The sequence below is a fragment of the Mesoplodon bidens genome (genome assembly GCF_964165515.1).
Source record: "Mesoplodon bidens genome assembly, chromosome: 3".
NCBI classification, from domain to species: Eukaryota; Metazoa; Chordata; class Mammalia; order Artiodactyla; family Ziphiidae; genus Mesoplodon; species Mesoplodon bidens.
Window position 1 is genome coordinate 152,280,079 of NC_138178.1, and position 21,016 is coordinate 152,301,094.

A 21,016-nucleotide genomic window follows, 5' to 3' on the forward strand; every position below is an offset into this window, starting at 1 on the left:
CCGGTAAGCACTGGGGATTCTCCAGTGAGCAAAAACAGACAAGGTCCCTGCCCTTATGGAGCTTAGAATCTAGTGTGTGTGTGTCGGGGTAGGGGGTATTATTCACACCAATACACGTATAATTGCAAACTAATAAATTACCCGAAGCAAGGCAAATAGCAGAAGGTTCTGGCGTGATCTGGAAGGTGGGGCGTTCTAGGTGGCAGGGGCAGAGCCTGAGGGGGACACGGCGTGGGCTGAGGTGAGGTGGGGAGACACACAGGAGCCTGTCATCTGGGGCTTGCCTTGTAGACCACAGGGAAGGACTGGGGCCTTTTTCCTGATTGCAACAAATTGCAAAGGAGACTTTGGGTGTGCATTTTACAATGCACTCCCTAGCTGCTGTGGCTTGGAGAGTGGATTTCCAGGGGCCAGAAAGGATGCAGAGAAACCAGTCACTGAGGTCTGGGCAAGAGATGGTGGTTGTGTCTCTGCACCTCTCTTTCCGTCTCCAGTGTAACCAAGTACCTATGTGATTAAAACAATCCGGGCTGCCAGGGGTTCTGCTGACAGAGTCGACATCTTCATCCATCTCTCTGTGAGATAGCTGCCAGCGCCCCGAGCCTGGAGAATCCCATGCGTTCCTCCACTTCAGCATATAGGAAAAACCTCAGCTTTGTTTCCCAGCCTGCACAAGCTTCCATTTATCCAAGTCAAGTATCATCTGCTGTCTTGCTGCCCATTCCCCAGCCCCTCCTGAGTGGCCAGCCCCTCCTGGGGTTGCTCACAACCCTCCTGCTTTTATTCCTGAAGTGCTTGGACACTGCCTGCAGTTACACTCCGTTTAGACATTATTTTGGTGATAAAATGAAATTTTTCCCCCTAGTGCTCATTGTCTTTTGTAGAATATAGGAGAATAAGGTGGTGGTCTCTCCTGAGGGCTTTTCCCTCTCTTTAAATAATTCTATACCTATCCTCTCCCCACACTCATTTGAATCATCAAATTGATTATCCCTGGGGCTGACACATCTCAAAAGATGACAAGCCCCAGAAGAAGGAGTGGGGCTCGACTTAAAGCTGGTTTTGGTACAGTGGCAGCCCATAACATTCAGGTTCATGGAGGGAGCAGCAGACAGGGATTGCAGGTGTGTTTGTAGCTGGGGATTCAGGTGTGTATGTTGAAGGGTCTACTTGTGCCTCAAAGTGGATGTGGCAGGTAAGTTGTTTGTTTTAACCACAACTGTGTTTTTCTAAGCAGACAGGAATTTATTTTCTCGTGTCTGTGTCCTGGGTACGTTTCTGAGAGTGGCCAGTGAGCATCATTTTATCCATCTAGAGAGCGTCTTATAGAAGCGTGCCCTGCGTCTCGCCATATGAGAGCCTTTCAGAACTCACTGGCCCAGGTGATGAGAGCTGGGAAGGGAATCAGTTTCTATCCTGTTCTCTCTTGCTGGGCCTCACCTGCTGGCCTGACCCTTTGCACTTCTGTGCACCAAACACCAGGTTTGAGGCTATGAATTTCTAAGGCGCTGGCCTCTTCTCCTTGATATGAGGGAGGAGAAATGTGACTCATTTTTAATTTGTAAAACAGACCCCTTCCAAAAGGCTGAGAGGTGAGTTTGCTAAACCTGCCAGTTAAAAGATAGGATGGGGGGTGAGAAGATATACAAGGGGCATATCTTTCAACCCCCCAAACCCACCAGCCAGTTGGGCAATTTTTTTTTTCTTTAATGGCGAGAGGACAGGCCTTGCGGCTCTACAGCACAATCCTCCTACTCCTCAGGAGGTGGGGACCTCGCGCGAGCGTCTGATTCCATTGAAGTCTCTCTGGCTCACCCCCTCCCCCCACCCCAGCTCGATTCTGTCACTTTAAGTCCAGCCCCTGAGAGATAGCCAATAGGAGCCAAACCATACATCAGTCTCCCAGCCTTAAAGCTACAGTAGGGTTAGTGGGCTCCAAGTCTCTGGTGCCCGAGCCTCCTCCACGGCTTCCCATCCCCTCTGCCCGCTCGGAGTGTGTGCATCAGTGGGAGTGCTGGGCTGGGCGCGCAAGGCTCTCTGCCTCCCTCTCGCCCCACCACGGTGCTTCCTCCCCCTCTGCCTTCTCCCGCTCACCGTGCCCCTGCCCGGACTCGCACCTCGCCGGTGCCCTTCACTCGCTCTTCCGCGTGATTTCCCCGCCGCCTTCCTCTACCAACTGGGAATGCTAAAAGGGGACTGATGGACGTGTCAGAACTCTGCATCCCGGACCCCCTCGGCTACCACAACCAGTAGGTCCTCTGCTTCTCCGTCTGTGTCTGTCCTTCCGTCTGGGTGTCGCAATTCTTCTTCTAGGCATTCTTGAAGTGGCAGGGACCCCGGGGGCACTTAGGGGGGAGGTTGGAAAGGGAAAACCACCCACTTCGTGGGTTTCCTTCTGGGGATAAACCCGACGCTAACTTTTCCCTCACCCCCTTTTACAAACCCTCACTTTTAGGTGAGAGCGGAGCTTTCTCATTCACTCTTTCTCTCAGACCTTCCCCGCGGGGAGAAAATCTTTGCGTTTCTGTGGGTTGGGGAGGAGCAAGCCTAGAACAGGTGCGGGAGTGTCGCAAGGATGCCGGGTCCCATCCGGGAAAGCCTCCTTGCGAGCCCTTTGACTTTAATGTTTATTTCCATACTGGGGACCAAAAACGATCCCGGCAAGGGGACGAAATCGAACGTGCCGCGCAGGTTTGGAAACTGTGGGCGGCCAGCGCCGTCTCGCCCCGCAGTCCCAGTGGGGCGCGCCCCGAGGGCGCGCACGCGGCGCGGTGGACTCAAGCCACCCCAGGGGTGCGGGTGGCGCGGCCCGGGCAGACTGCGCCCCGCACGCCCTGCGAGGGGAGCCCGCATCCCGCTGGGAGTGGGGACAGTCGGCTCGGCGCAGCGGCGGAGGCAAAGTTGGTTCGCGGCTTTAGGAGAGGCTGCGCCCTGCGAAACAGACTGGCGCGATTTCCGTGCCCCGGGGCGGCTTAGCGCTCGCCTCCCTGGAACCCGGGCTTGTCTGAGCGACGTGCGCATGGGTGACGGCGGGGGCTGCAGGAAGCGACTCGCAGTAACCGCGGGTCCCCGAGCTTGGGCAGCGTGCCGAGCGCGCAGAGTGAGGAAGCGGAGAACTGATTCCCTGAACGGTGGGAGGCTGCCCCGCGCGGCCAGCCTGGGCTCTCCGGGGTCCTGCGCCGGCAACCCGCGGTTTCCCTCCCAGGGCCCTCCGCGGTTGTCGTCCCACCTGCCCGGGTACCTGCCCTGGTCACCCCGCGGGCGCTACGCGTGCCGCCGCGCTCCGGGCTGGTGTCCCGGCGTCGGGGTGTGGGCGCGTGCAGAGTGGTCCCTCGGAAGGCTTCAAACAATAATACAATGACAACTCTAGGTTCTCGCGGAACCGTTTAACTTCTTCCTCTTCTTCCTCCTCTTTTTTTTCTGAAGCAAACAGAACTACCAAAGTCAGTTCTCGTTCCGCCATCCTTTCATTTTTGTACCACCCCTTCCTCCCAAGAACCGCGACATTCCTACAACAATACTCTGGATAACGTGGGGTCCCAGGAAGTGTGATTACACCCCCCTCGCTGCACAGAATACCTCCACCCCAGGTGGACCAGGCGTGAGAGAGGAGGCAACTTCACAGCAGCATCTCCTGGGGGTGACCGGACTGTCCAGCCTCCACGCTGACCTTTTTGCTTGTAGTTTTGGGGTTTCCCTCGGCAGAGGGTCTTTTAGGTGCCGCCAGAATTTAGACAGAGTGTCAGAAGAAGGCGATTGCGTTGGGAGATGAGGGAAATCTTTAATTATAATGGATTCAGGTTTCCATCAGTTTGAAAAGTGTCTTTTCATTCTCTTTAAAGGTTACACTGATCCCAGCTTGCGTGGCTGGTGGGGGTGGAGTGGGGGTTAGTTTCACACGGTAGTGCTCCTTCCGTAAGGGGGTGGGAGCCCCCAAAGGAACCTCCGGCGTGGGCGAAGCTGTGAACAATGTAGGATGTTTGTGGGGCATTTCCTCACGTAAAACTACCAAGTACGACAAATATTGGCTATTTAAATTATTTAGGTCACTCTCTCCAGAGGTGCCTTCTTTAGTTGAGCTTGAAATATCTATGTATTTGTCCCTGGCTCAAGTCACAGTCGATAAATATGAAATTTCCTATGGAGAAGTACATCTTTTGATTATGTTGACCAAGAAAGCAAGGAGAGATGGGGGATTTAGCAGCTGGGTAATTCATCGAGTTGACGGCAACCCTGGCTTGAGTTTGAGGAGAAATACGGGCAAAGAAGGAATGTCGGGGAAGCGGCAAAGGGGAGAGAGGGAGCTGAGGTTCTGGGTGCCTGGGAAGGGTTTGAAGTGGAAATCAGTTATAAAGTAAGCCTGAGAGTGGTTTGGACTCCCTACCCTTCTTGATTTCTTTGCAAGGAATTAGCTTCTCACTCCATGGGGCAGAGGAAAAGCCAGAAACATGCCTGCTTTTTCTGCGGAGGAGCTAAGCATCCCTGTGAGATGCTGTTTCTCAGAGCCCAGGACCTGCTGGGCAACCGCCGAAGCATTAGTGAGCTGGCCCCACATACAGGTGTGTGCCTCCTGGCGAGGGTTTACCTCTGCTGTAGTTACAGGGGTCCAAAATTTCCAAGGACGAGCTTGTGGAGGTCAGAGGCTGGTTTTGGGGGAGGCATCTTTCTGACCTCAGCCCCTGTGCTTCACAAGCAGCTTTAGAGCCACTGGTAGCAAAGTAACAAGACGGAGGTCTGCATTCTTTGGTCCGTTGGAAGGACCATAGAATGAATCCATCCATTACGGTGCCGATGTTTCTTGGGGAACATATACAAGAGTGGGTTCGAGTGCTTTGTACACACAGTTTCTACCTATTTGGCTTAGTTGATATCCCTGGACTGGAAAAAACCCAAGGGTGCAGGGACCAGAGTCCAGTGAGAAAGAACTCCCCATACTTCCTTCTCACCTGCTGATATACAGAGAGCATTTTTTTAATGCTTTAGTGTTATTTTCACTTTCCAGGTGAGAAATTCACACACACACACACACACACACACACACACACACAGATATACCAGGACCTTCATACCTTTCTCTCCTTCATTATCATTTTCCTGTAGCCAATCCTGTAGGTGACTCCATTACCAGTTCTAATCAATATTTTATGTACATATATAATCAGCCAGAGTGGGAGTGAGTGTGCTGGCCTGTGTGGGCTTGTGTACAAATGCGTTGGGGACGGACCTGATGGAGACCCTCAGCAAAAAATCCAGGGAGCAGGGGGCGCTGCATCACCCAGCATCTGATGACCACTTTGCTGATGTTAAAGAAACAGAGAACAAACTGTCCTGAAGGTAAAATATGTGGGTTCACACGTAGGAAAAATGCCACATGGTAATTCAGAATCAGTGACCCAGAGAAAAACAAAGGGGGAAATTAATTTTTAATGGTACATGTAAAAATAAATCAGAGTGAGGACATTAGTCTTGGTTTTCTGAGGGAGGGGCTCTAGGAAATAAACTTTTATGTGCCTGCCACACTTCTGGAGGTGTGGGCTGCCATGGAAGAGGGTGGGCTCATTCAGGCCTGAGGGTGATAAACTAGGAGGAAACAGTGGGTCAACGCAGAGGGCCCTAGTCCCTGGTAAGGCCCTTTCCAGCTCAGTGAGGTCTTGACATCAACTGGAAATTTCCTCTCGGAGCTTATTTCCCCAACTCCATTTTACAAACAGTCCTCGATTTTACCAATAATTGGGACATATAAAAATACGTTTCTTAAAATATATATATATGAAGAAACAAACTGACCCACCAAACAAGAACATTTTCATTCTATTGATTTGGAGTAATCAATACCTATTCCATTTAGTCTAAGAGAGGAGGGACAGAGGGGACTTTCGGGGAAAGCTCTGTGAGGGAAGTGGCTGTGATAGAGATTTCATGTCACAACCCTGCCTTCTCAAGGTGCCCCTCCCCCCCGCCCCCGGCCCTAGCCCAGGAGGCCTTCCTGACTTTGTCCTGTGTGCTTGATCCGTATTCCTGATAATGGGACATTTGCCAAATGGTTTTGATTTAAGATAATCTATACTCATTGAAAGTTTGTCACCTTCCTCGGTGCTCTGCAAAATGCCTAGTTTCTTTTGAGCAGTTGGAACTGGGAAGCTCTGTACAAGTCTGGCAGCCCCCAAAAAAGAGGGGTGGGTTGTGAGAGGGACATTGCGCGTGTGTTTGCCTGGCGGGTGGGCGATGGAGCTGGCTGTGCGAGAGAGCGGGATTCAAAAGGAGATCAAGTTCAGTTCGGAAGACAGCCGAACAGTTAGATAAGAGGCAGGATGCTTTTGACACGGTTCTGCAGTGCTGTTCCCTAGAACTTGTCTTCGCAGATGCTTTAAGTGGTTTCCTCAATATGATTAAGGTTATTCGTGGTTCTCATTTAAGGGGAAGGAATAGCAGATACCTAGACCGTAATCCACTCCTTCAAAGTGAAGTCCAGCCCGCACCCTGAACCCCCCAGGCTGGTGCCTTTCCACACCTACCAGCCATCATCTCCCTCTGTCCCTTTCCTCTCTGCAAGCAAGGCCCTTCCCGTCTCTTCCAGCTTGATCAGGAGGTCTGCCCAGAATTAGTCAGGACTCCTCACAGCTCTGCTGGGAGCTTCTGTCTTGGGATTGGGTGGCTTTTGGCTGAATGATCCCATGGGGGACCCCAGCATGGCTTGAGGGCAGAGCCTCTGATGTCCTCCGCAGTGGCCGTGGTTCCCAGAGGGTGCGTGGGCCCAGGAGGGGGCTGCTAGTAGAGGGTCCACAGACCATGCCAGGAATCCTGGAAGGGCTCAACTTGGGGATGCTGGAACCAGACAAATCTGAGCCCACCTCCTGCCCTTGAGGCCATTTGCTGATTTCTAGGGATAAATCAAAGGTCTTTTTAGCACTGTTAAGTGCTGGTGACCCCTGACTGGGTTTCATCTCTGGTGAGCATCCCCTTTCTCAGTCCCATCAGCCTCAGACCTCCGGGGAAGGGTCACATGCATGGTCATTCCTCGGAGGAGGGGCCCATAGGCTTCTGCTGGCCCCGGTGTCCCGCGTGGCTGGGGTGGCCTGCGGCAGGATCACATCCCGGTTGTCCCATCGGCTGGTATGGCCAGGTCCCTGCGCAGGGAGGTTGCGGTGTTTATAATTGCAAATGTAATTAGCAGACCAGCTCTGGGGGGACTGGGCTGCTCAACTTCTCTGCACATCACAGTGACCCCTGTGCTGGCTGGCCGGCAGATTAACCCTCCCCGGGCCAGCCTGCCCCCCCTCCCTCTGGTGAGGCCGCTGACCTTTCACTGATAATGGCAGGGCTGTCCCGGGGGAGGGATGGCAGGGCCAGACCCCTTCCTCGGAGAGGTTGTCAGGGCAATGCCTGGGAGAGGTCAGTCGCTGAGGGTGTAGTTTTTCCCTAGGCCACTGGGCATGTGACCCTTACCACTAGTGACAGTGTGACCCCGCGTGGCAGGCTGCCCTGGGGCATTTCCTCGTGCACTTCCTGGGCCAGCTGGAAGGAGGTCACCGGAAGACTTTGGGTGCGTGCTGGTCTGTGGCTCTGGGCGCCTTGTTGGGGAAAGCAGGGCTCTGGAGGGGGCGTCCTGTGACTTCGGAGGAGTGCTCCTGGGGCTCAGCGGGCAGAGGGGAGTGAATGCCTGCTGGCTCCCAGGTTCTGTGGGGCTGCCCCCACTCCGGATGTGGCAGGGGGAGGCACGCCATAGGACAGCGTGGGCTCAATTTGTCCCTGGGAGCAGAGACCCCCAAGCAACCATCCAACAAAAGACACTGACAGGGCTTCCCTGGTGGCGCAGTGGTTGAGAGCCCGCCTGCCGATGCAGGGAACACGGGTTCGTGCCCCGGTCCGGGAAGATCCCACATGCCGCGGAGCGGCTGGGCCCGTGAGCCATGGCCGCTGAGCCTGTGCGCCCGGAGCCTGTGCTCCGCAGCGGGAGAGGCCACAACAGTGAGGGGCCCGCGTGCCGCAAAAAAAAAAAAAAAAAAAGACACTGACAAAGCAGACGAGTGGGAAACTTGGAGCCGCCTGGTCCCCAGCCCCAGCCCCTCCTGTGAGTGGACTGGTCTCTGCCCACCTAGAGGGCCTTTCTGTACCGATCAGGATTAGAACAGAAAGGATTTTTAATAGCACCTTTAGTTGTAAGCATTGGCTTAAGGGAGTGTCAAGCCCTTTCTTGTTGCCGTCAACACCCTTGATATAGAGGATATCTCTGAACCCCGAAGCATCAAGAGCCGCATCTGTTCCTAGGAGAATGTCTGTGTGTGTACGGGTGTGAGAGCATGCTATGGTGGGGCTCCCCTTTCAGATGGGCGTCGCGGGATCGACGGGCTCTGCTATTTAAACACAGCCCCGGCCACCCTGCCTTTTACCCCTTGCCTAGACTGAGGTCAGGCTGTGGCCACATTTCCGTGAGGGGCTGCTGAGCCTTGGGGTTTTTCCGTGGTGTGAGAGGGAGCGCAGAGAGACCCAGGGGCTGGCTGTCCCTGCTGCCAGAGGAGTTCAGTCTTTCTTTAGAGGCTCTCTTGAGTTTTCTGGGCCTGGGTAAGGCTGGCAGACCCCAGAGAGGGTGAGCAGGCCGTACTGCCCTCCTCTAGCAGAACAGATGGCCACGTTCAAAGGAGCATTGGGAGTTCTGCCCCAGGTCCCCGACTAACTCTTCTCTCCCTGGATAGGTCCATTGACAGTCTATCGCTAAAAAGGTCAAATGTGTTCTTAAGTCAAGGAAAATCAGACTGGTTTTAATATGCCCATGGGACATTCAGTATGGAATTGGACAAGATGGGGGGAAAATCTATTGGCAAAATGTCTTAAATTCAGAGTTGTGTGTGCTTGGGTTAAAATAAACCCCAAGCAGAAGTTTTCCTGGGGGTTACAGACATAATTTTTTTCATCTTCATTTTGCCATGCTTTTTAACCTATACACGTTGTAGTCCCAAAGAAGTTTTTTCCCCTTGTTTTCCTCTCTCTCTCCCTTCCCCCCCCCCTCTCTCTCTCTTTAAATTTCTGTCCTCTGTTGCTTAGGACTTTAAAATATTCTATTCAATATTGTCATTTGGTGTCCCCGGGATTGAGCCTTTTCTGGGAATGGTTTTCTGGATAATGTTATTTTGTTTCTCCATGTCATTTCATCCAGAGGTCAAAAGGCAGTTAAACAAACTCCAACAAGGTTTTGTTTTTATCTTCTTGTTTCAAATGTGATCAATTTTCATTTAAAACTGTATCAGAATCCTCTCCTGCCAATTACAGCAGCAGTCAGCCTCACACCTCATCGGTGTTTACTGAAACACTACATTAAAATTGCACAGATGTGAAGTGCCCAATTAGAGTCAAGCTTTTCTATCTAGGAAGCCATGAGTTTCAAAACCCCAAATGTTAAGTGTTATTTTAACTTGACTCTTTATTTTTTTTAATTGCTTGAATTAACTTGAATTCATAAATGTGGGTTTTTTTCTTCTTATTGTTATAAAATTCTTAAAGTATTATATTTACTTAGATTTATGCTTTCGGTATTTTCACCTGGCTTGTATGTTTAAAAAGATACCCGGCCAAAGGTTTTTGAGCATCACTGGTCTTTTCTTGTGTTCTTGGTTTCCGAAGGGCAAAGAACAAGGAAATACAGTCGTAAGAAAATGCTCTAGGGGAGGGTGGAGGATGCAAAGGGTGATGCTTCCGATGAAATTCTCTCATGTCTTACAATTTAACATTTTCCTTTGTCTTCACTTATTTTTTTCCCTCTATTTTCATCCCAACTTGCTCTAGTTTGCCTTTGTCCTTTCATCCCTCTTTGGTTTTATATGTTTTGGAGGAAGGAGTGTAGGGTGTGTGCGTCTGTGTGTGTGTCTACCTGAGCGTGTGTGCATGTGTGTGTGTCCGAGTGTGCGGGTGTGTTGGAGCCATTTCGAGCTGCTGAGCGTGATTAGCCGAGAGAAGTCCCAAAGCAGAATGGCTACTGTGGGCCACCCTGTTCCGATTCAGCCATCAAGGCCTTGACCCACTGTCAATGGCCTGCTCACATTTGGTGGGGACACCAAAGAGGGTAAAAACCTCACGTTCCAGGTTGGTTTTCTGTTACCTGAGGAGGTACAGGTGAGAGGGTGTCAGGACGCACCAAACTTTATTCGAAGCCTATTTTTCCATTTCTCTGCTCTCTTATCTCACTTCCTAGCACTTTGAGCTCTAGTTTGGGATCCTGGTGTTGCTGAGTGAATGAGCTAGTGTATGCTTTTGTTTTTGCCTTCCTAATCGATCGGCAGAAAACATTCCCTTTTGATGGTGAGACATCTCTTCAGCACGCATGCAGAGTGCAGTATTTATCCTTTTCCTTTTAGCCTCACTCTTTGTCATTTGTCCCTTGGGTGTGTTGACATTGTCTACCTAAGCAGTCAGGCTAACAAGCTTTGGCAGAAAGAACGCCGCTTTCACAGAAATAATAGCAAGAATGTGATGATTGTAATAATTATAACAGTAATAACAGCTTGCAGCTTTTTCTTCCCCAAAAGCGCAAAGCAATTCTCATAACCAGTTGCCTCGTAGTAACTGGATGAGGGTTGCTGTGTCTTGCCTCTGAACATAAATGTTTTTCTGCAAACATAACTTGCACAGGCTTCAGGTTTGCGTATCTAAATTCATCCAAGAGCAAAAAATGCCTGGTGTCTGAAATTTGGACAGACTGGTGAAGGAGAATATGGTGTCAGCCACACGGTCCCCCTCAGAAATGCTAGGTGTGTTGCCTTTGAACTGGGAAGGGAGAAATGTTTCTTGTAAAGGACACTGGGTCGGGTCTGACCCTCCTGTCACAAGCATCTGAGGTCCATGCCAGGCTCTGCCTCTCCATGCCCCCAACGTTCCTTGGTTCCTCTGGCTGCAATCTCAGGAGAAGTTTGAAAACCAAAGGCACACAGAGGGCAAGAGGGGTTATGACTTGGCACATGTGAATAGCTGGGAAAAGAACTGGGTGCAGAGAGAGGCAAAGTCACCTCACCACCCTTGATCACCTTCTTGGCCATTCAGCGTCTCCCAGGGCCGCTGTCCCTGTTCCCGGGTACCTCAACCTGTTCTCTGGAGGCAGAAATTAGAAGGAGGGCACCAGGGAGCCGCCCCCTCTGGATCCCTGAGACCCCTCTTGTGACTTTTCATGCCGATACCCAGGCCTGGACCTGCTCACCTGCAAACTGCTCATCTGTGCATTACTTTTGAAATTGGTGCTGCCTTTGTTATTTCCTCTCTCACCACCACCCCCTTTTTTTGTATGTGCGACTTGGAAATAGGAGACAGCCTAATATACCAGCCTAACATAACAGGAGACACCTAATATACCAAGGTCCCATGACTGTATTTTTTTTCTACTTCAATATTCTTACTCATGTTCTTACTCAATTTCCCCCCCAAAATACCCAACAACCTAAATTTTGGGGCTATTAATTGATTATTATCTGATTTAACAAACAAAATATCCTACCCCACCAGGACTCCCAGCAAGGATCTGGCTGTGTTGCTGAGGCTGAGATCTGCTTTTTTCCCCCTCAGTCGGTGAGAAACGTTATAGCTTCAATTCCCTTGCTGGACCCTGAGTAAAAAATTAATTCATGAATAATAAAAACCAATCAGTCTTGTTGAGTTAAGAAGGATTAGGAGAAAGGGTGTTTTTTCTTACAGAGAACATTTGGAATCTGCGTGTCATTGTCACCGAGTGTTCGGGGTGGCTTGAGCGTGCCTTTATTCACAGCAAATGAGCTGTTTATTATCCCGAAGTGTAACACGTCTTCCTCAGTTGTAAGGCCAACTTACTGAAGATTGTTACGGGTTTCCCACCCAGTTCTCTCCCACGATCCCATACTGCAAGTCAGTGATCATTCATTGAAATTAAGACAGTTTCCTGTGTAAGTGGCACATAACCAAAGAGCAACAGACCCGGCATTGCATTATGAATAAGCCAGTTTGTTGATGGAATGGAGTCTCTTGATTTCCCTCCCCTTTCTTTCCCTGTGAAGTAATTGACTACAAATTTACATACCTTTGCAAGAAGTAGAGAAATTAGACTTGTAGATACTCTTTTTAGTTTCCAGAATACTATCTTCCTCCCAGGGTTATTGTGAAGATTAAACAGAGGTAATTCACAAGTGGCAGGCACATAGTGGGTGTACATTAAATGTTTGATGTTCTTGTTAATTTTTTGATATCTTATTGGAAGTTACTTTTCATTCCTTTGATATAACCTCACAATGAAAGTCCTTCCGACTCAGCAGTGAGATTGGGGTGCTTGAACTGATTACTTTGTTTAATACGATCAATGTGGCTTGGGTTTCCATATGTAACACAAGGGGATTACAGAGGGAATTACGATTTGGGGCCGAGGTGATGAATAGGAAATTTCCTCTGAATGAATCCCTATATCCTTGGACCATGGGTAGAGTTGCCCAGTAAAATACAGGACACTCAGTTACATTTGAATTTTAGATAAGCAACAAATAATTTTTTAGTATAAGTGTGTCCCATGTGATATTTGCTAAATCTGGCAACCCTACCATGGGTGTTTTTCTTAAATTGGTCTGATTAAAAAACACATTTCCCTTATCTTTTCTATTTTTGACAAAGCCCCAAAGAACAATTATGTGTAGTTTTTTCAAAGTGTTTTTTAAATGACTGTCTTTAACTTTTTGCCAATATTAACTTGTTAGGTTGGCCATGTCCTTAGAAGTTAGTGCGTACAAGTGATTTCTGTCATCCAGGTATACTGATAGAGCTGCAGTCAGGTAAACAGATCTGCCGAATGAATGAGGTCTCCTAGCGTAGCACCCAGAGCTACTGAATTTTGCCTTAGGGAGAAACAGGGTAAGCAGAGTCTTTTCGGGAACCTGCCTCTGCGTGATGTTTCCCTGACAAGCAGGTTGAGGGGCTGGATTGTTAGAACCTGGCACCCCAGCAGTTGGAAGCTACCCTTGCTGCACCTTGGAGGCCAAAGCAGCGGCCTCTCCCTGCCTTCCCACACAAGGACAAGAAGCTGACCTTTTGGAGGCATCCCCTAGGGGGCTGTGAGGGAAACGGCCCAAATCAGTGTTAGGTGGTGGAGTATAGGAAGGACAAGGGGCTGAACCTGATACAGTCAGTTGGGGGCATGGATGAACTGGGGCACACGAAGGACCAGCAAATCCCAGCTTCTCTTCACTCACCTCCCAGAGCAGCATAGTTGCTCAGCCCGGTAAACACAACCCATTGTTTTAAGCGTGGTACCCTCGCAGCCCAGAATATGGGAAATGGAAGAGCTCTAGAGCCCCCTGCAGGCCATCAGTGGCACTGCACCTCGTGGGCGACTCCCACTTAACAGAGCCTTCTGAGGGTGGGATGGAATGTGGAGGATCCCAGCAGGCTCACCTGCAGCAACACAGGATCCTGGAGGAGTGGGTTAGGGTTAGGATCCCGGCTTCAGAAAGTAGCTCTGGTTTTGGAATCGCCTTTCGGAGCCATGCTCCATGCTTTTTAGCACTGCAGTTGCCTCCTAGTGTGGTATGCCAATGCCCTCCCCCCACGCACACATACACACGCAGGACTCTCTGCCTCTGCGGCTTGCCCTGACCTCCCGACAGGCTGAGCAGTGCTCAGGCCTCACTCAGCTTGAGGAATGCCCTCCAGGCGTGCAAAGCACCACAGCCAGTGCTATTTTCAGAGCCCAATTGACACTTGTGTCCAGACTGTCTTCTCCAAGACGCCTAACGCCCTGGGGATCATTTTAGGGTTTGCTGGAGGAAAAATTTGGGGGAAGACAAGAGAGCTGAAAATAAACTGCAGGGTCAGAGGTGGACAATTGTAATACTAAGAATAATAACAGTCGTTAACATTTATCGAGCACTTACTGGGTGCCGGGCTTTGTCCTAAGAACATTTCATGTATTAACTCACTGCTTTCTCACAAGAACCCTATTGGGGTTAATAAGAAAATAGGAACTAGGTCCAATTACTATCCCCATTTCACAGGTAAGGAAACTAAGGCACAGAGATGCTAGGTCACTTGCCCAAGGTCACACAGCTGACAAAGCTGGGAGTTGCTCAGGAGCAATCTGGCTGTGTGCCTGCACTCCAGCCAGTGCTGTATGTGTTGTATGTCACTCACTGAGTCTAGAATTCTAGCTTTCCAACTCCAGCTTTTACACCACCCTTTCTTAGCTGTGTGGGTCAAACACATAGGTAAAGTTTGGGGTGGAGGTGGAAGGGGAAAATTGGGCCTCATGTCTTGTTCCTAAAAAAGCAGAGGGAAGAATGGCCACAGCGGGTTGGGCCCTGTTCCCCGCTTAGCCTGTGTCATGGGCAGAGGGGAAGGCTGGAGAAAGGAACTTTTAGTCTTCCTGACCTCATCCTTCAAGAGCCCATGGCCAACCTTCAGGGGCACCCGCTTCGTGCCTCCCTCTGAGTCTGTCATCAACGTATGTTGAAGCTGTAGTTTTCTCCCATCTCATGCCCTCCCCTTGTCTTCTCATCACCCGCTCCCCAACAACTCCTAAGTCTGAATCTCAGGGTTGGACTCTGGTGTGCAGCTTGGGCTCCTGGCTGGACCTCACGCCAGCACGTGCAAAAGAGAATTGCAGCATCGCCCTCCAAACTGCTTCTCCCCATGTCTCCCTTGTCTCGCTCTCCCTTGATGCAGGGACCCCCAGCTAGGATATGGAGCGTCTATCTAAATATACACCTCAGATCTATTCTTTCCTATTCATGCTATTATATACCCGCAACGCCCAGTCTGCCTGGCAAACTTCTATTTATCCTTTATTTATTTTTTTAACTTTAATTTTGTAAGTTTTATTCAACTTTTTGAAATTTTTATTTATTTATTTTTTTGGCCACACTGCGCAGCATGCAGGATCTTAGTTCCCTGACCAGGGATCGAACCCGAGCCCCCTGCAGTGGAAGTGCAGAATCATAACCACTGGACCACCAGGGAAGTCCCCTCTATTTATCCTTTAAAACCATGCTCATGTATCCCCCTCTGAGTGAAGCCATCCCTGACGCCTCCCAGGGGGAAGTAATCTCTCTCCTTTTGCAGCTACAGTCTGGCCCACACCCCTGACTGGGTTGTAACCTGTTGGATTTGAATATATGCTTTTCTTTTCCCACTACTTCATGAGCTCCTAGAGTACAAGCTCATCTCTGTCCCCACCGCCTAGAACAGCACCTGGTATGGAGTAGGTGCTTAATGCATGTTGGTGGGGCTAACCTAGGGAGATCAGATATGGGTAAAGGGGAATTCTGGAGGCATAAGAGGGAGGTAGAAGGCCATGGAAACAGTGCCCAGGAGGGACCTGGCTCTGCAGCATCTATTGCCCTGTTGATTGATGAGGGCAGATCTGTCTGGCTAGAGGGCCTCCATGCCCTTCTTGGGGGCAGTATAATGTAATGGTTAGGAGGGAAAGTGCTGGCTCCAGAATGACTGAGTCTAAATCCTGGCCCCAGTGGTGTGCTGGAACCAGCTCAGACTGGCTTGAGAGAACCAATCATTACATTTTCAGGAATTTTGTAGCTGATTGTTAAACACAATCATCATTAAAAATGAAATTATATAAACTTACTAGTAAATACGTTGTCTTAAAAACAAAGGTAGGGGGGCTTCCCTGGTGGCGCAGTGGTTGAGAGTCCGCCTGCCGATGCAGGGGACACGGGTTCGTGCCCTGGTCTGGGAAGATCCCACATGCTGTGGAGCGGCTGGGCCCGTGAACCATGGCCGCTGAGCCTGCGCGTCCGGAGGCTGTGCTCCTCAACGGGAGAAGCCACAACAGTGAGAGGCCCGCGTACCGCAAAAAAAAAAACAAAACAAAGGTAGGGCTTCCCTTGTGGTGCAGTGGTTGAGAATTCACCTGCCAGTTCAGGGGACACGGGTTTGGGCCCTGGTCTGGGAGGATCCCACATGACGCAGAGCGACTAAGCCCTTGCGCCACAACTGCTGAGACCGCGTGCTGCAGCTGCTGAACCCCGCGCACCCTAGAACCCGTGAGCCAAAATGAGAGAGGCCACCGCAGTGAGAAGCCCACGCACCGTGACGGAGAGTGGCCCCTGCTCGCCGCAACTAGAGAAAAGCCCTCATGCAGCAGCAAAGACCCAACACAGCCAAAAATAAAAATAAATAAAATAAATAAAATTTTTAAAAAAGCTAAGTAGAAAATAATTGTTTTTACAAAAACAAAACAAAAAAAAACAAAGGTAATAAATACTCAAAACTCACTACTTTATTTATTTATTTTTAAAATTTATTTATTTTTGCGGTACGCGGGCCTCTCACCGCCGCGGCCTCTCCCGTTGCGGTGCACAGGCTCCGGACGTGCGGGCCCAGTGGCCATGGCTCACGGGCCCAGCCGCTCCGCGGCACTTGGGATCTTCCCGGACCAGGGCACAAACCCGTGTCCCCTGCATCGGCAGGCGGACTCTCAAGCACTGCACCACCAGGGAAGCCCAAAACTCACTACTTTAATATTTTATTACCTCTATGTTCTTGAACTAAATTTGCATCTAGTATGTCTGCATGGTAGGAATACTATATGACGGATTATTACTGCCCATCTCTTCACAGTAACACGGCATCAGTGATGTCACATTGGTAGCTTGAAGCTGGCCACGATGGTATTTACACCATGGAAGCAGGCAAATCAGTCCCCTTCTTCCATCCCGTTCTTAAACATTTACCGTCACACCACTGCCTGGCTGTGTGACATCCCAGCTCTGTGACCCCGGATAAGTTACTTAATCTCTCTGTGCCTCAGATTCCTCATTATATCAGTGACGACCTTCATTTCTGTAAAGATTAAAAATTGATCAATATAAGGTACTTAAAGCAGAGACTGGTACACAATAAGTGCTCAAGAAATTTTGGCTCTTTTTAGTGTTTCTTCCTCACGGTTCCAAGCATGTCCCTATTGAAATTCTGTCAAAACTGATGACCTTCCCAGATAGCAGAGTGTGAGTTTTATCCTTAGAGTGTAAGGTTATTGTTTTTCCCTGCTGGACCCTTGCCCATGGGGTTTAACTGTGGTAGCCAAAAGCAGGAAGCAGAAAGCACTAATCTTCCAGGGGGAAAGGCCCCTGTGGAGAGGCACACTCAAGCCTCCGGGCCAAGAGAGGAACTGGGACCAGAGCAGCCACCAATGTGGCTGAGCAGGTGAGGTGGGCACAGGTGAAGTCAGGAGAGAAACAGAGCAGATGCAAAGAATAGCCAAGTGCCAGGGTGAAGGGAGGCTGTGCAGTGGCTGCAATGGGTCCCTTAGATCACATGAGGGGGCAGATACTCTCCCAGGAAATGCTGGGCAGTGCAGCCATGCCTGCGGAGGCGAGGGCTTCTCTGGTTTGGGAGTTGAAGGAATATTCCAGACCATCCCCAGGTTAGCACACATGCTGTAATCAGCTTGAGCTGGGGTTGCGTGGGCCGTGCTGCAGTTGCTGGGGAAGCCGCAGGAAAATCCACAGCTCGCAGCACAGCAGAGGCCCAGGAGAGGCCAGAGTGCGCTAGACTCTCCTGGACTCTTCCTAGGCTGGTTTCTCGGGCCCCAGTCAACTCTGGCCCCAGAGGAGGTCTCTGCACTGGCAGTTCCCTGGAAATTGCTTCTGGCTCAGACCATTGGCACCAGGAAGTCCAGCTCACTGACTCAGTCACACACAGCCCCCAAGCCAGCCCCGCCCGCTTTCAGTGTTGAGAGGCCTGCAAGCCTGCAGACATGGGTAACAGCTAGATCTGCACAGCTTTCCAGGCCAGGGGTGCATCTCATCACTGGGGGCTCACTTCGTTCTCTGACTCCCTGTTCTGTAGAGAAATGCCCTTAGAAGTGGCTTTGTCAAGGAAGAGGCAGCCTTGAGAATCAAACCCTCTTTCCCACATCTCCATGAGTGTTTCCCCATCACCCTGAGCCCCTTAAAGGCCTGGGTCCAATTTATTTGTGAATCTGCAGCACAGGGCCAGGCATGGAGGAGCCTTCAGTAAATATGAGGTGAAAGCTTGGATACATTTTGAGAAAATTTGTGCACTGAGTTGAGCTGCTGATGGGCCACCTGTACACATGTACAGGTTGTTCACTGACCAAGAGTTCCTGGTTGAGGGGGTGGGTGAGGTCTGAACCTAGTTGTTCTAATTAACCCCAAGATACACATGGCAGGGAGGAGAGGCAGTGAGTATTCAAGTTCAGGGCCTAGAGGGGCTGAGGAGTCTCAGGCTCTGACACACACTGGGAACAAACCCCCTAACTAACATATGCCGTGGTTCTCTAAAGGCCGCTGTGTTTCTGTCTGCTCAGCACCATCCTTGCAGCCTGAATTTAGCGCCTGGTAAGGTCTTCAGAAAGCTTTCTGTTTTGTTTAACTGCAGTTCTTAGTGGGTCCCCAGAGCTCTCCATAGGCAGGACCAGGGAGGGTCACCCAGGCCCTGTTCTGTTGCTGCCCAGCACATTGGGCCCCTGTGTTCCCAGACTCAAGGGGTGGGGTGGTGTGTGGGTGTGGGCAGGTGGGGGCCCTGGCTGGCAGGGCATGTTGGAGAGAGAGTGTCACATGGTCCCTGGGCTCCAAGGGCCTTGGTGAGTAGATTTTGGGGAACGCTGGAGCTTAGTAACTTGAAAGGGAAGGGAACTGCTGTGTTAGCGTTTGATCGGGTGCTCGCAGGCATGATCTCTTTAAATTTACAGTAACACCTCAGTAAAGTAGGCGGTCCTATCCCGCTTTATGGGAAGAGGAACTGGAGGTCCAGAGGAATTGAGTGACTTGCCCAAGGTGACACGTGGGTCCACTTTAAAGATCCAGGCTGCAAATCCAAGCCTGCCTGAAATAGCGCAGCGCTCCAGACCAGCCCTCCTGACATTTCCCCTGTCACGATAACGTGGTCCCGAGCTGCCCCTGGGCTCAGGAAGGGGGAGCCGAGCCCCTGAGAAGGGCATGTGGCTCTTGAGCTGCCCGGGGCACCTGAGCAGAGAGAGGGTCAGGGCATCGGAAGTGTGCATGTTGGTGCCTGTGGGTGTCTGTGCTGGGCTGAGGGAAGTGCCTCTTCTCGCCAAAAAGGGAAGAGGAGGAATGAAGTGCCACCCCCTCGCTGCTTCCAGGTCAGCGGCCTTGGAGCTACTGAGAGCAGTCAGCCTGCTGCAGTTGGAACTCAGGCCTGTGGCTGGTGCCTCCAAGGGCCTCCATGCAGGTCTGTGGGGGAGGGGATGGGCCAGAGGCCAGGGTCCTGCGTGTAGCCTTCAGGGCACAGTGGAGAGGGAGCCTGCTTTGGATTGTCTGTGCTGTGGCCAGTGTTTAGCAGGCCTGGGTTTGGGTTTGAGGCTTTCTTTCTCCTGTATATCCAACCTCCCCGTCGCCGCAGCTTCACCCGACAAGCAGAGCAATCCCAGGATTGAGTTGGGGCAACAGTAGGGGACCCACCCTGCCCTCCCTGGGGACAGGCACCCCTCCGCAAAAAGGCTCTCATCGCCTTGGGAAGGGCCCCAGCTTGGCCCAACTAGACACCCGCACGTGTGCTCATGGCTGTCAGCCTTGCTCACCCCTCCTCCACCCCTGCAACCTCCTAAGTCTTTACTCTGCCAGGTACTTTCCTGCGGTAATAGTAAAAAATATAGTTACAGTGGTCCGCAATGGATCTTTTTTTTTTTTTTTGGTCTGTAAATATATTTATCTAAAAAATGTTACATGTTGTGACATCTAGGTATTGCATGAAATACCTTTATGGCAGAGGTTTAAGTAACCGGAGATCAGAGCAGTCCCAGAAAATAGGGACCCCTGGCAGCCAAGCCAGGCCCACAGGGAGTGCAGAGGTCAGGACGGGAGGCAGGTGTCCTGGCAGTGCCAGGTCGTCATCGTGGGTGTGGCCGGTGTGGGCCGCTGCTCACGGGTCGGTCAGTCTACAGTGTTGCCGAGCAGGGGCCCAGCCAGCAGCCAGTGGCCATGTGCAGCAGATGCCTGCAGGATCTGAATCAGAGGCCTCTCCATGGGCGCGCAGGAGGACCGAGGGGTGTAGAGGTGGGCACTCGGGCAAGGGACGCCATAGCCACAGTCTTCTTGTAGGGGTCACTGGATTCTGGTTTATTCAGTAATCACAACTCCTGGCCACGCAGGTGAGGCCAGAGATGGTGCCCATGGCTGGGAGACCCAGCCACTCCAGGCTACACCACGTTCTCTCTGCGTCTGCAGCTCTTTTCTGTTTCTCCATCATACTTGTCTCCCAGCCCTGTAGTCCTGCCTCTGTCATCCTAGGCTTGTTTCACTGTATTTTTCTCTTTTTGCTGCTCACGGCCACAGTCATCATCACTAACATCTGCTGAATGCCTACTAGGAGTGAGGCACCGTGCAAAGCGCTTCCTGTGGACACTCGCATCTTTTCCGTCCTCTCTTTCCGGACCTTCTGTTCTAAAGGCGCAGCCCTGGGAGCCCCTGAGCACCATACATGGGTGGTGTGTGGGACTACCTACTTCCAAGAGGGGGAAGGCAGAACCTGGGGGCTGGGGAAGACCCAGGAGGCTCATGGGCGCCTCAGCCCTCATTTGACAGATGGGAAACTGGGGCCCTGAGCGGATGAGGGTCTTGTCTACAGTCCTGCAGCTCATGTGCAGAATCCAGCCCAGGCCCCACCCAGCGCCCGGTCGTGCACTGCCTATCTTTCTGGATGTAAATCCTCTTTGCCCTCAGCTTCAGGGAGGGCCTCCAGGACCTGAACTGTGAGCCTTAGGGCCGAGCAGCGCTCGTCACCATCTCTCTCTTCCACTGTTACCCTGTGTGCCCACCCGAGCCGGGCTGGGTCAGGCAACAGCAGGAGCCGGCAGGAGCCAGACAGAGAATCATAGGGGTGCTGGACAGACTGACGTGAACAATTCCAATCATTTTAAAACATCGAAGAATTGAGAGAGTTTCAATAGTTGGAAACTGGCAGGAAGAGAGATGAGCTGGTGGTCCTGGGCAAGGAGCCCCCCCACCCCGCCCTCGTGGTTCCCCTGCCATCCGTCCCCGATGCACACCTGTGGGCTCCTTCACGTTTCCCTCCCAGGGCA

General features: G+C 51.3%; 1 protein-coding gene across 1 annotated transcript in view; it reads left to right on the forward strand.

Moving 5' to 3' along the window:
• Positions 1 to 2,166: 2,166 nt before the first annotated feature.
• ESRRB (estrogen related receptor beta) overlaps positions 2,167 to 21,016 on the forward strand; it is a gene marked incomplete at its 3' end in the record, with an annotated part of 107,409 nt that continues 88,559 nt past the window's right edge. Inside the window, exon 1 of the mRNA XM_081227169.1 lies at positions 2,167 to 2,249. Coding sequence (XP_081083295.1) covers positions 2,200 to 2,249 — 50 coding nt within the window. The 5' untranslated portion in view covers positions 2,167 to 2,199. The remainder of the gene's footprint in view (positions 2,250 to 21,016) is intronic.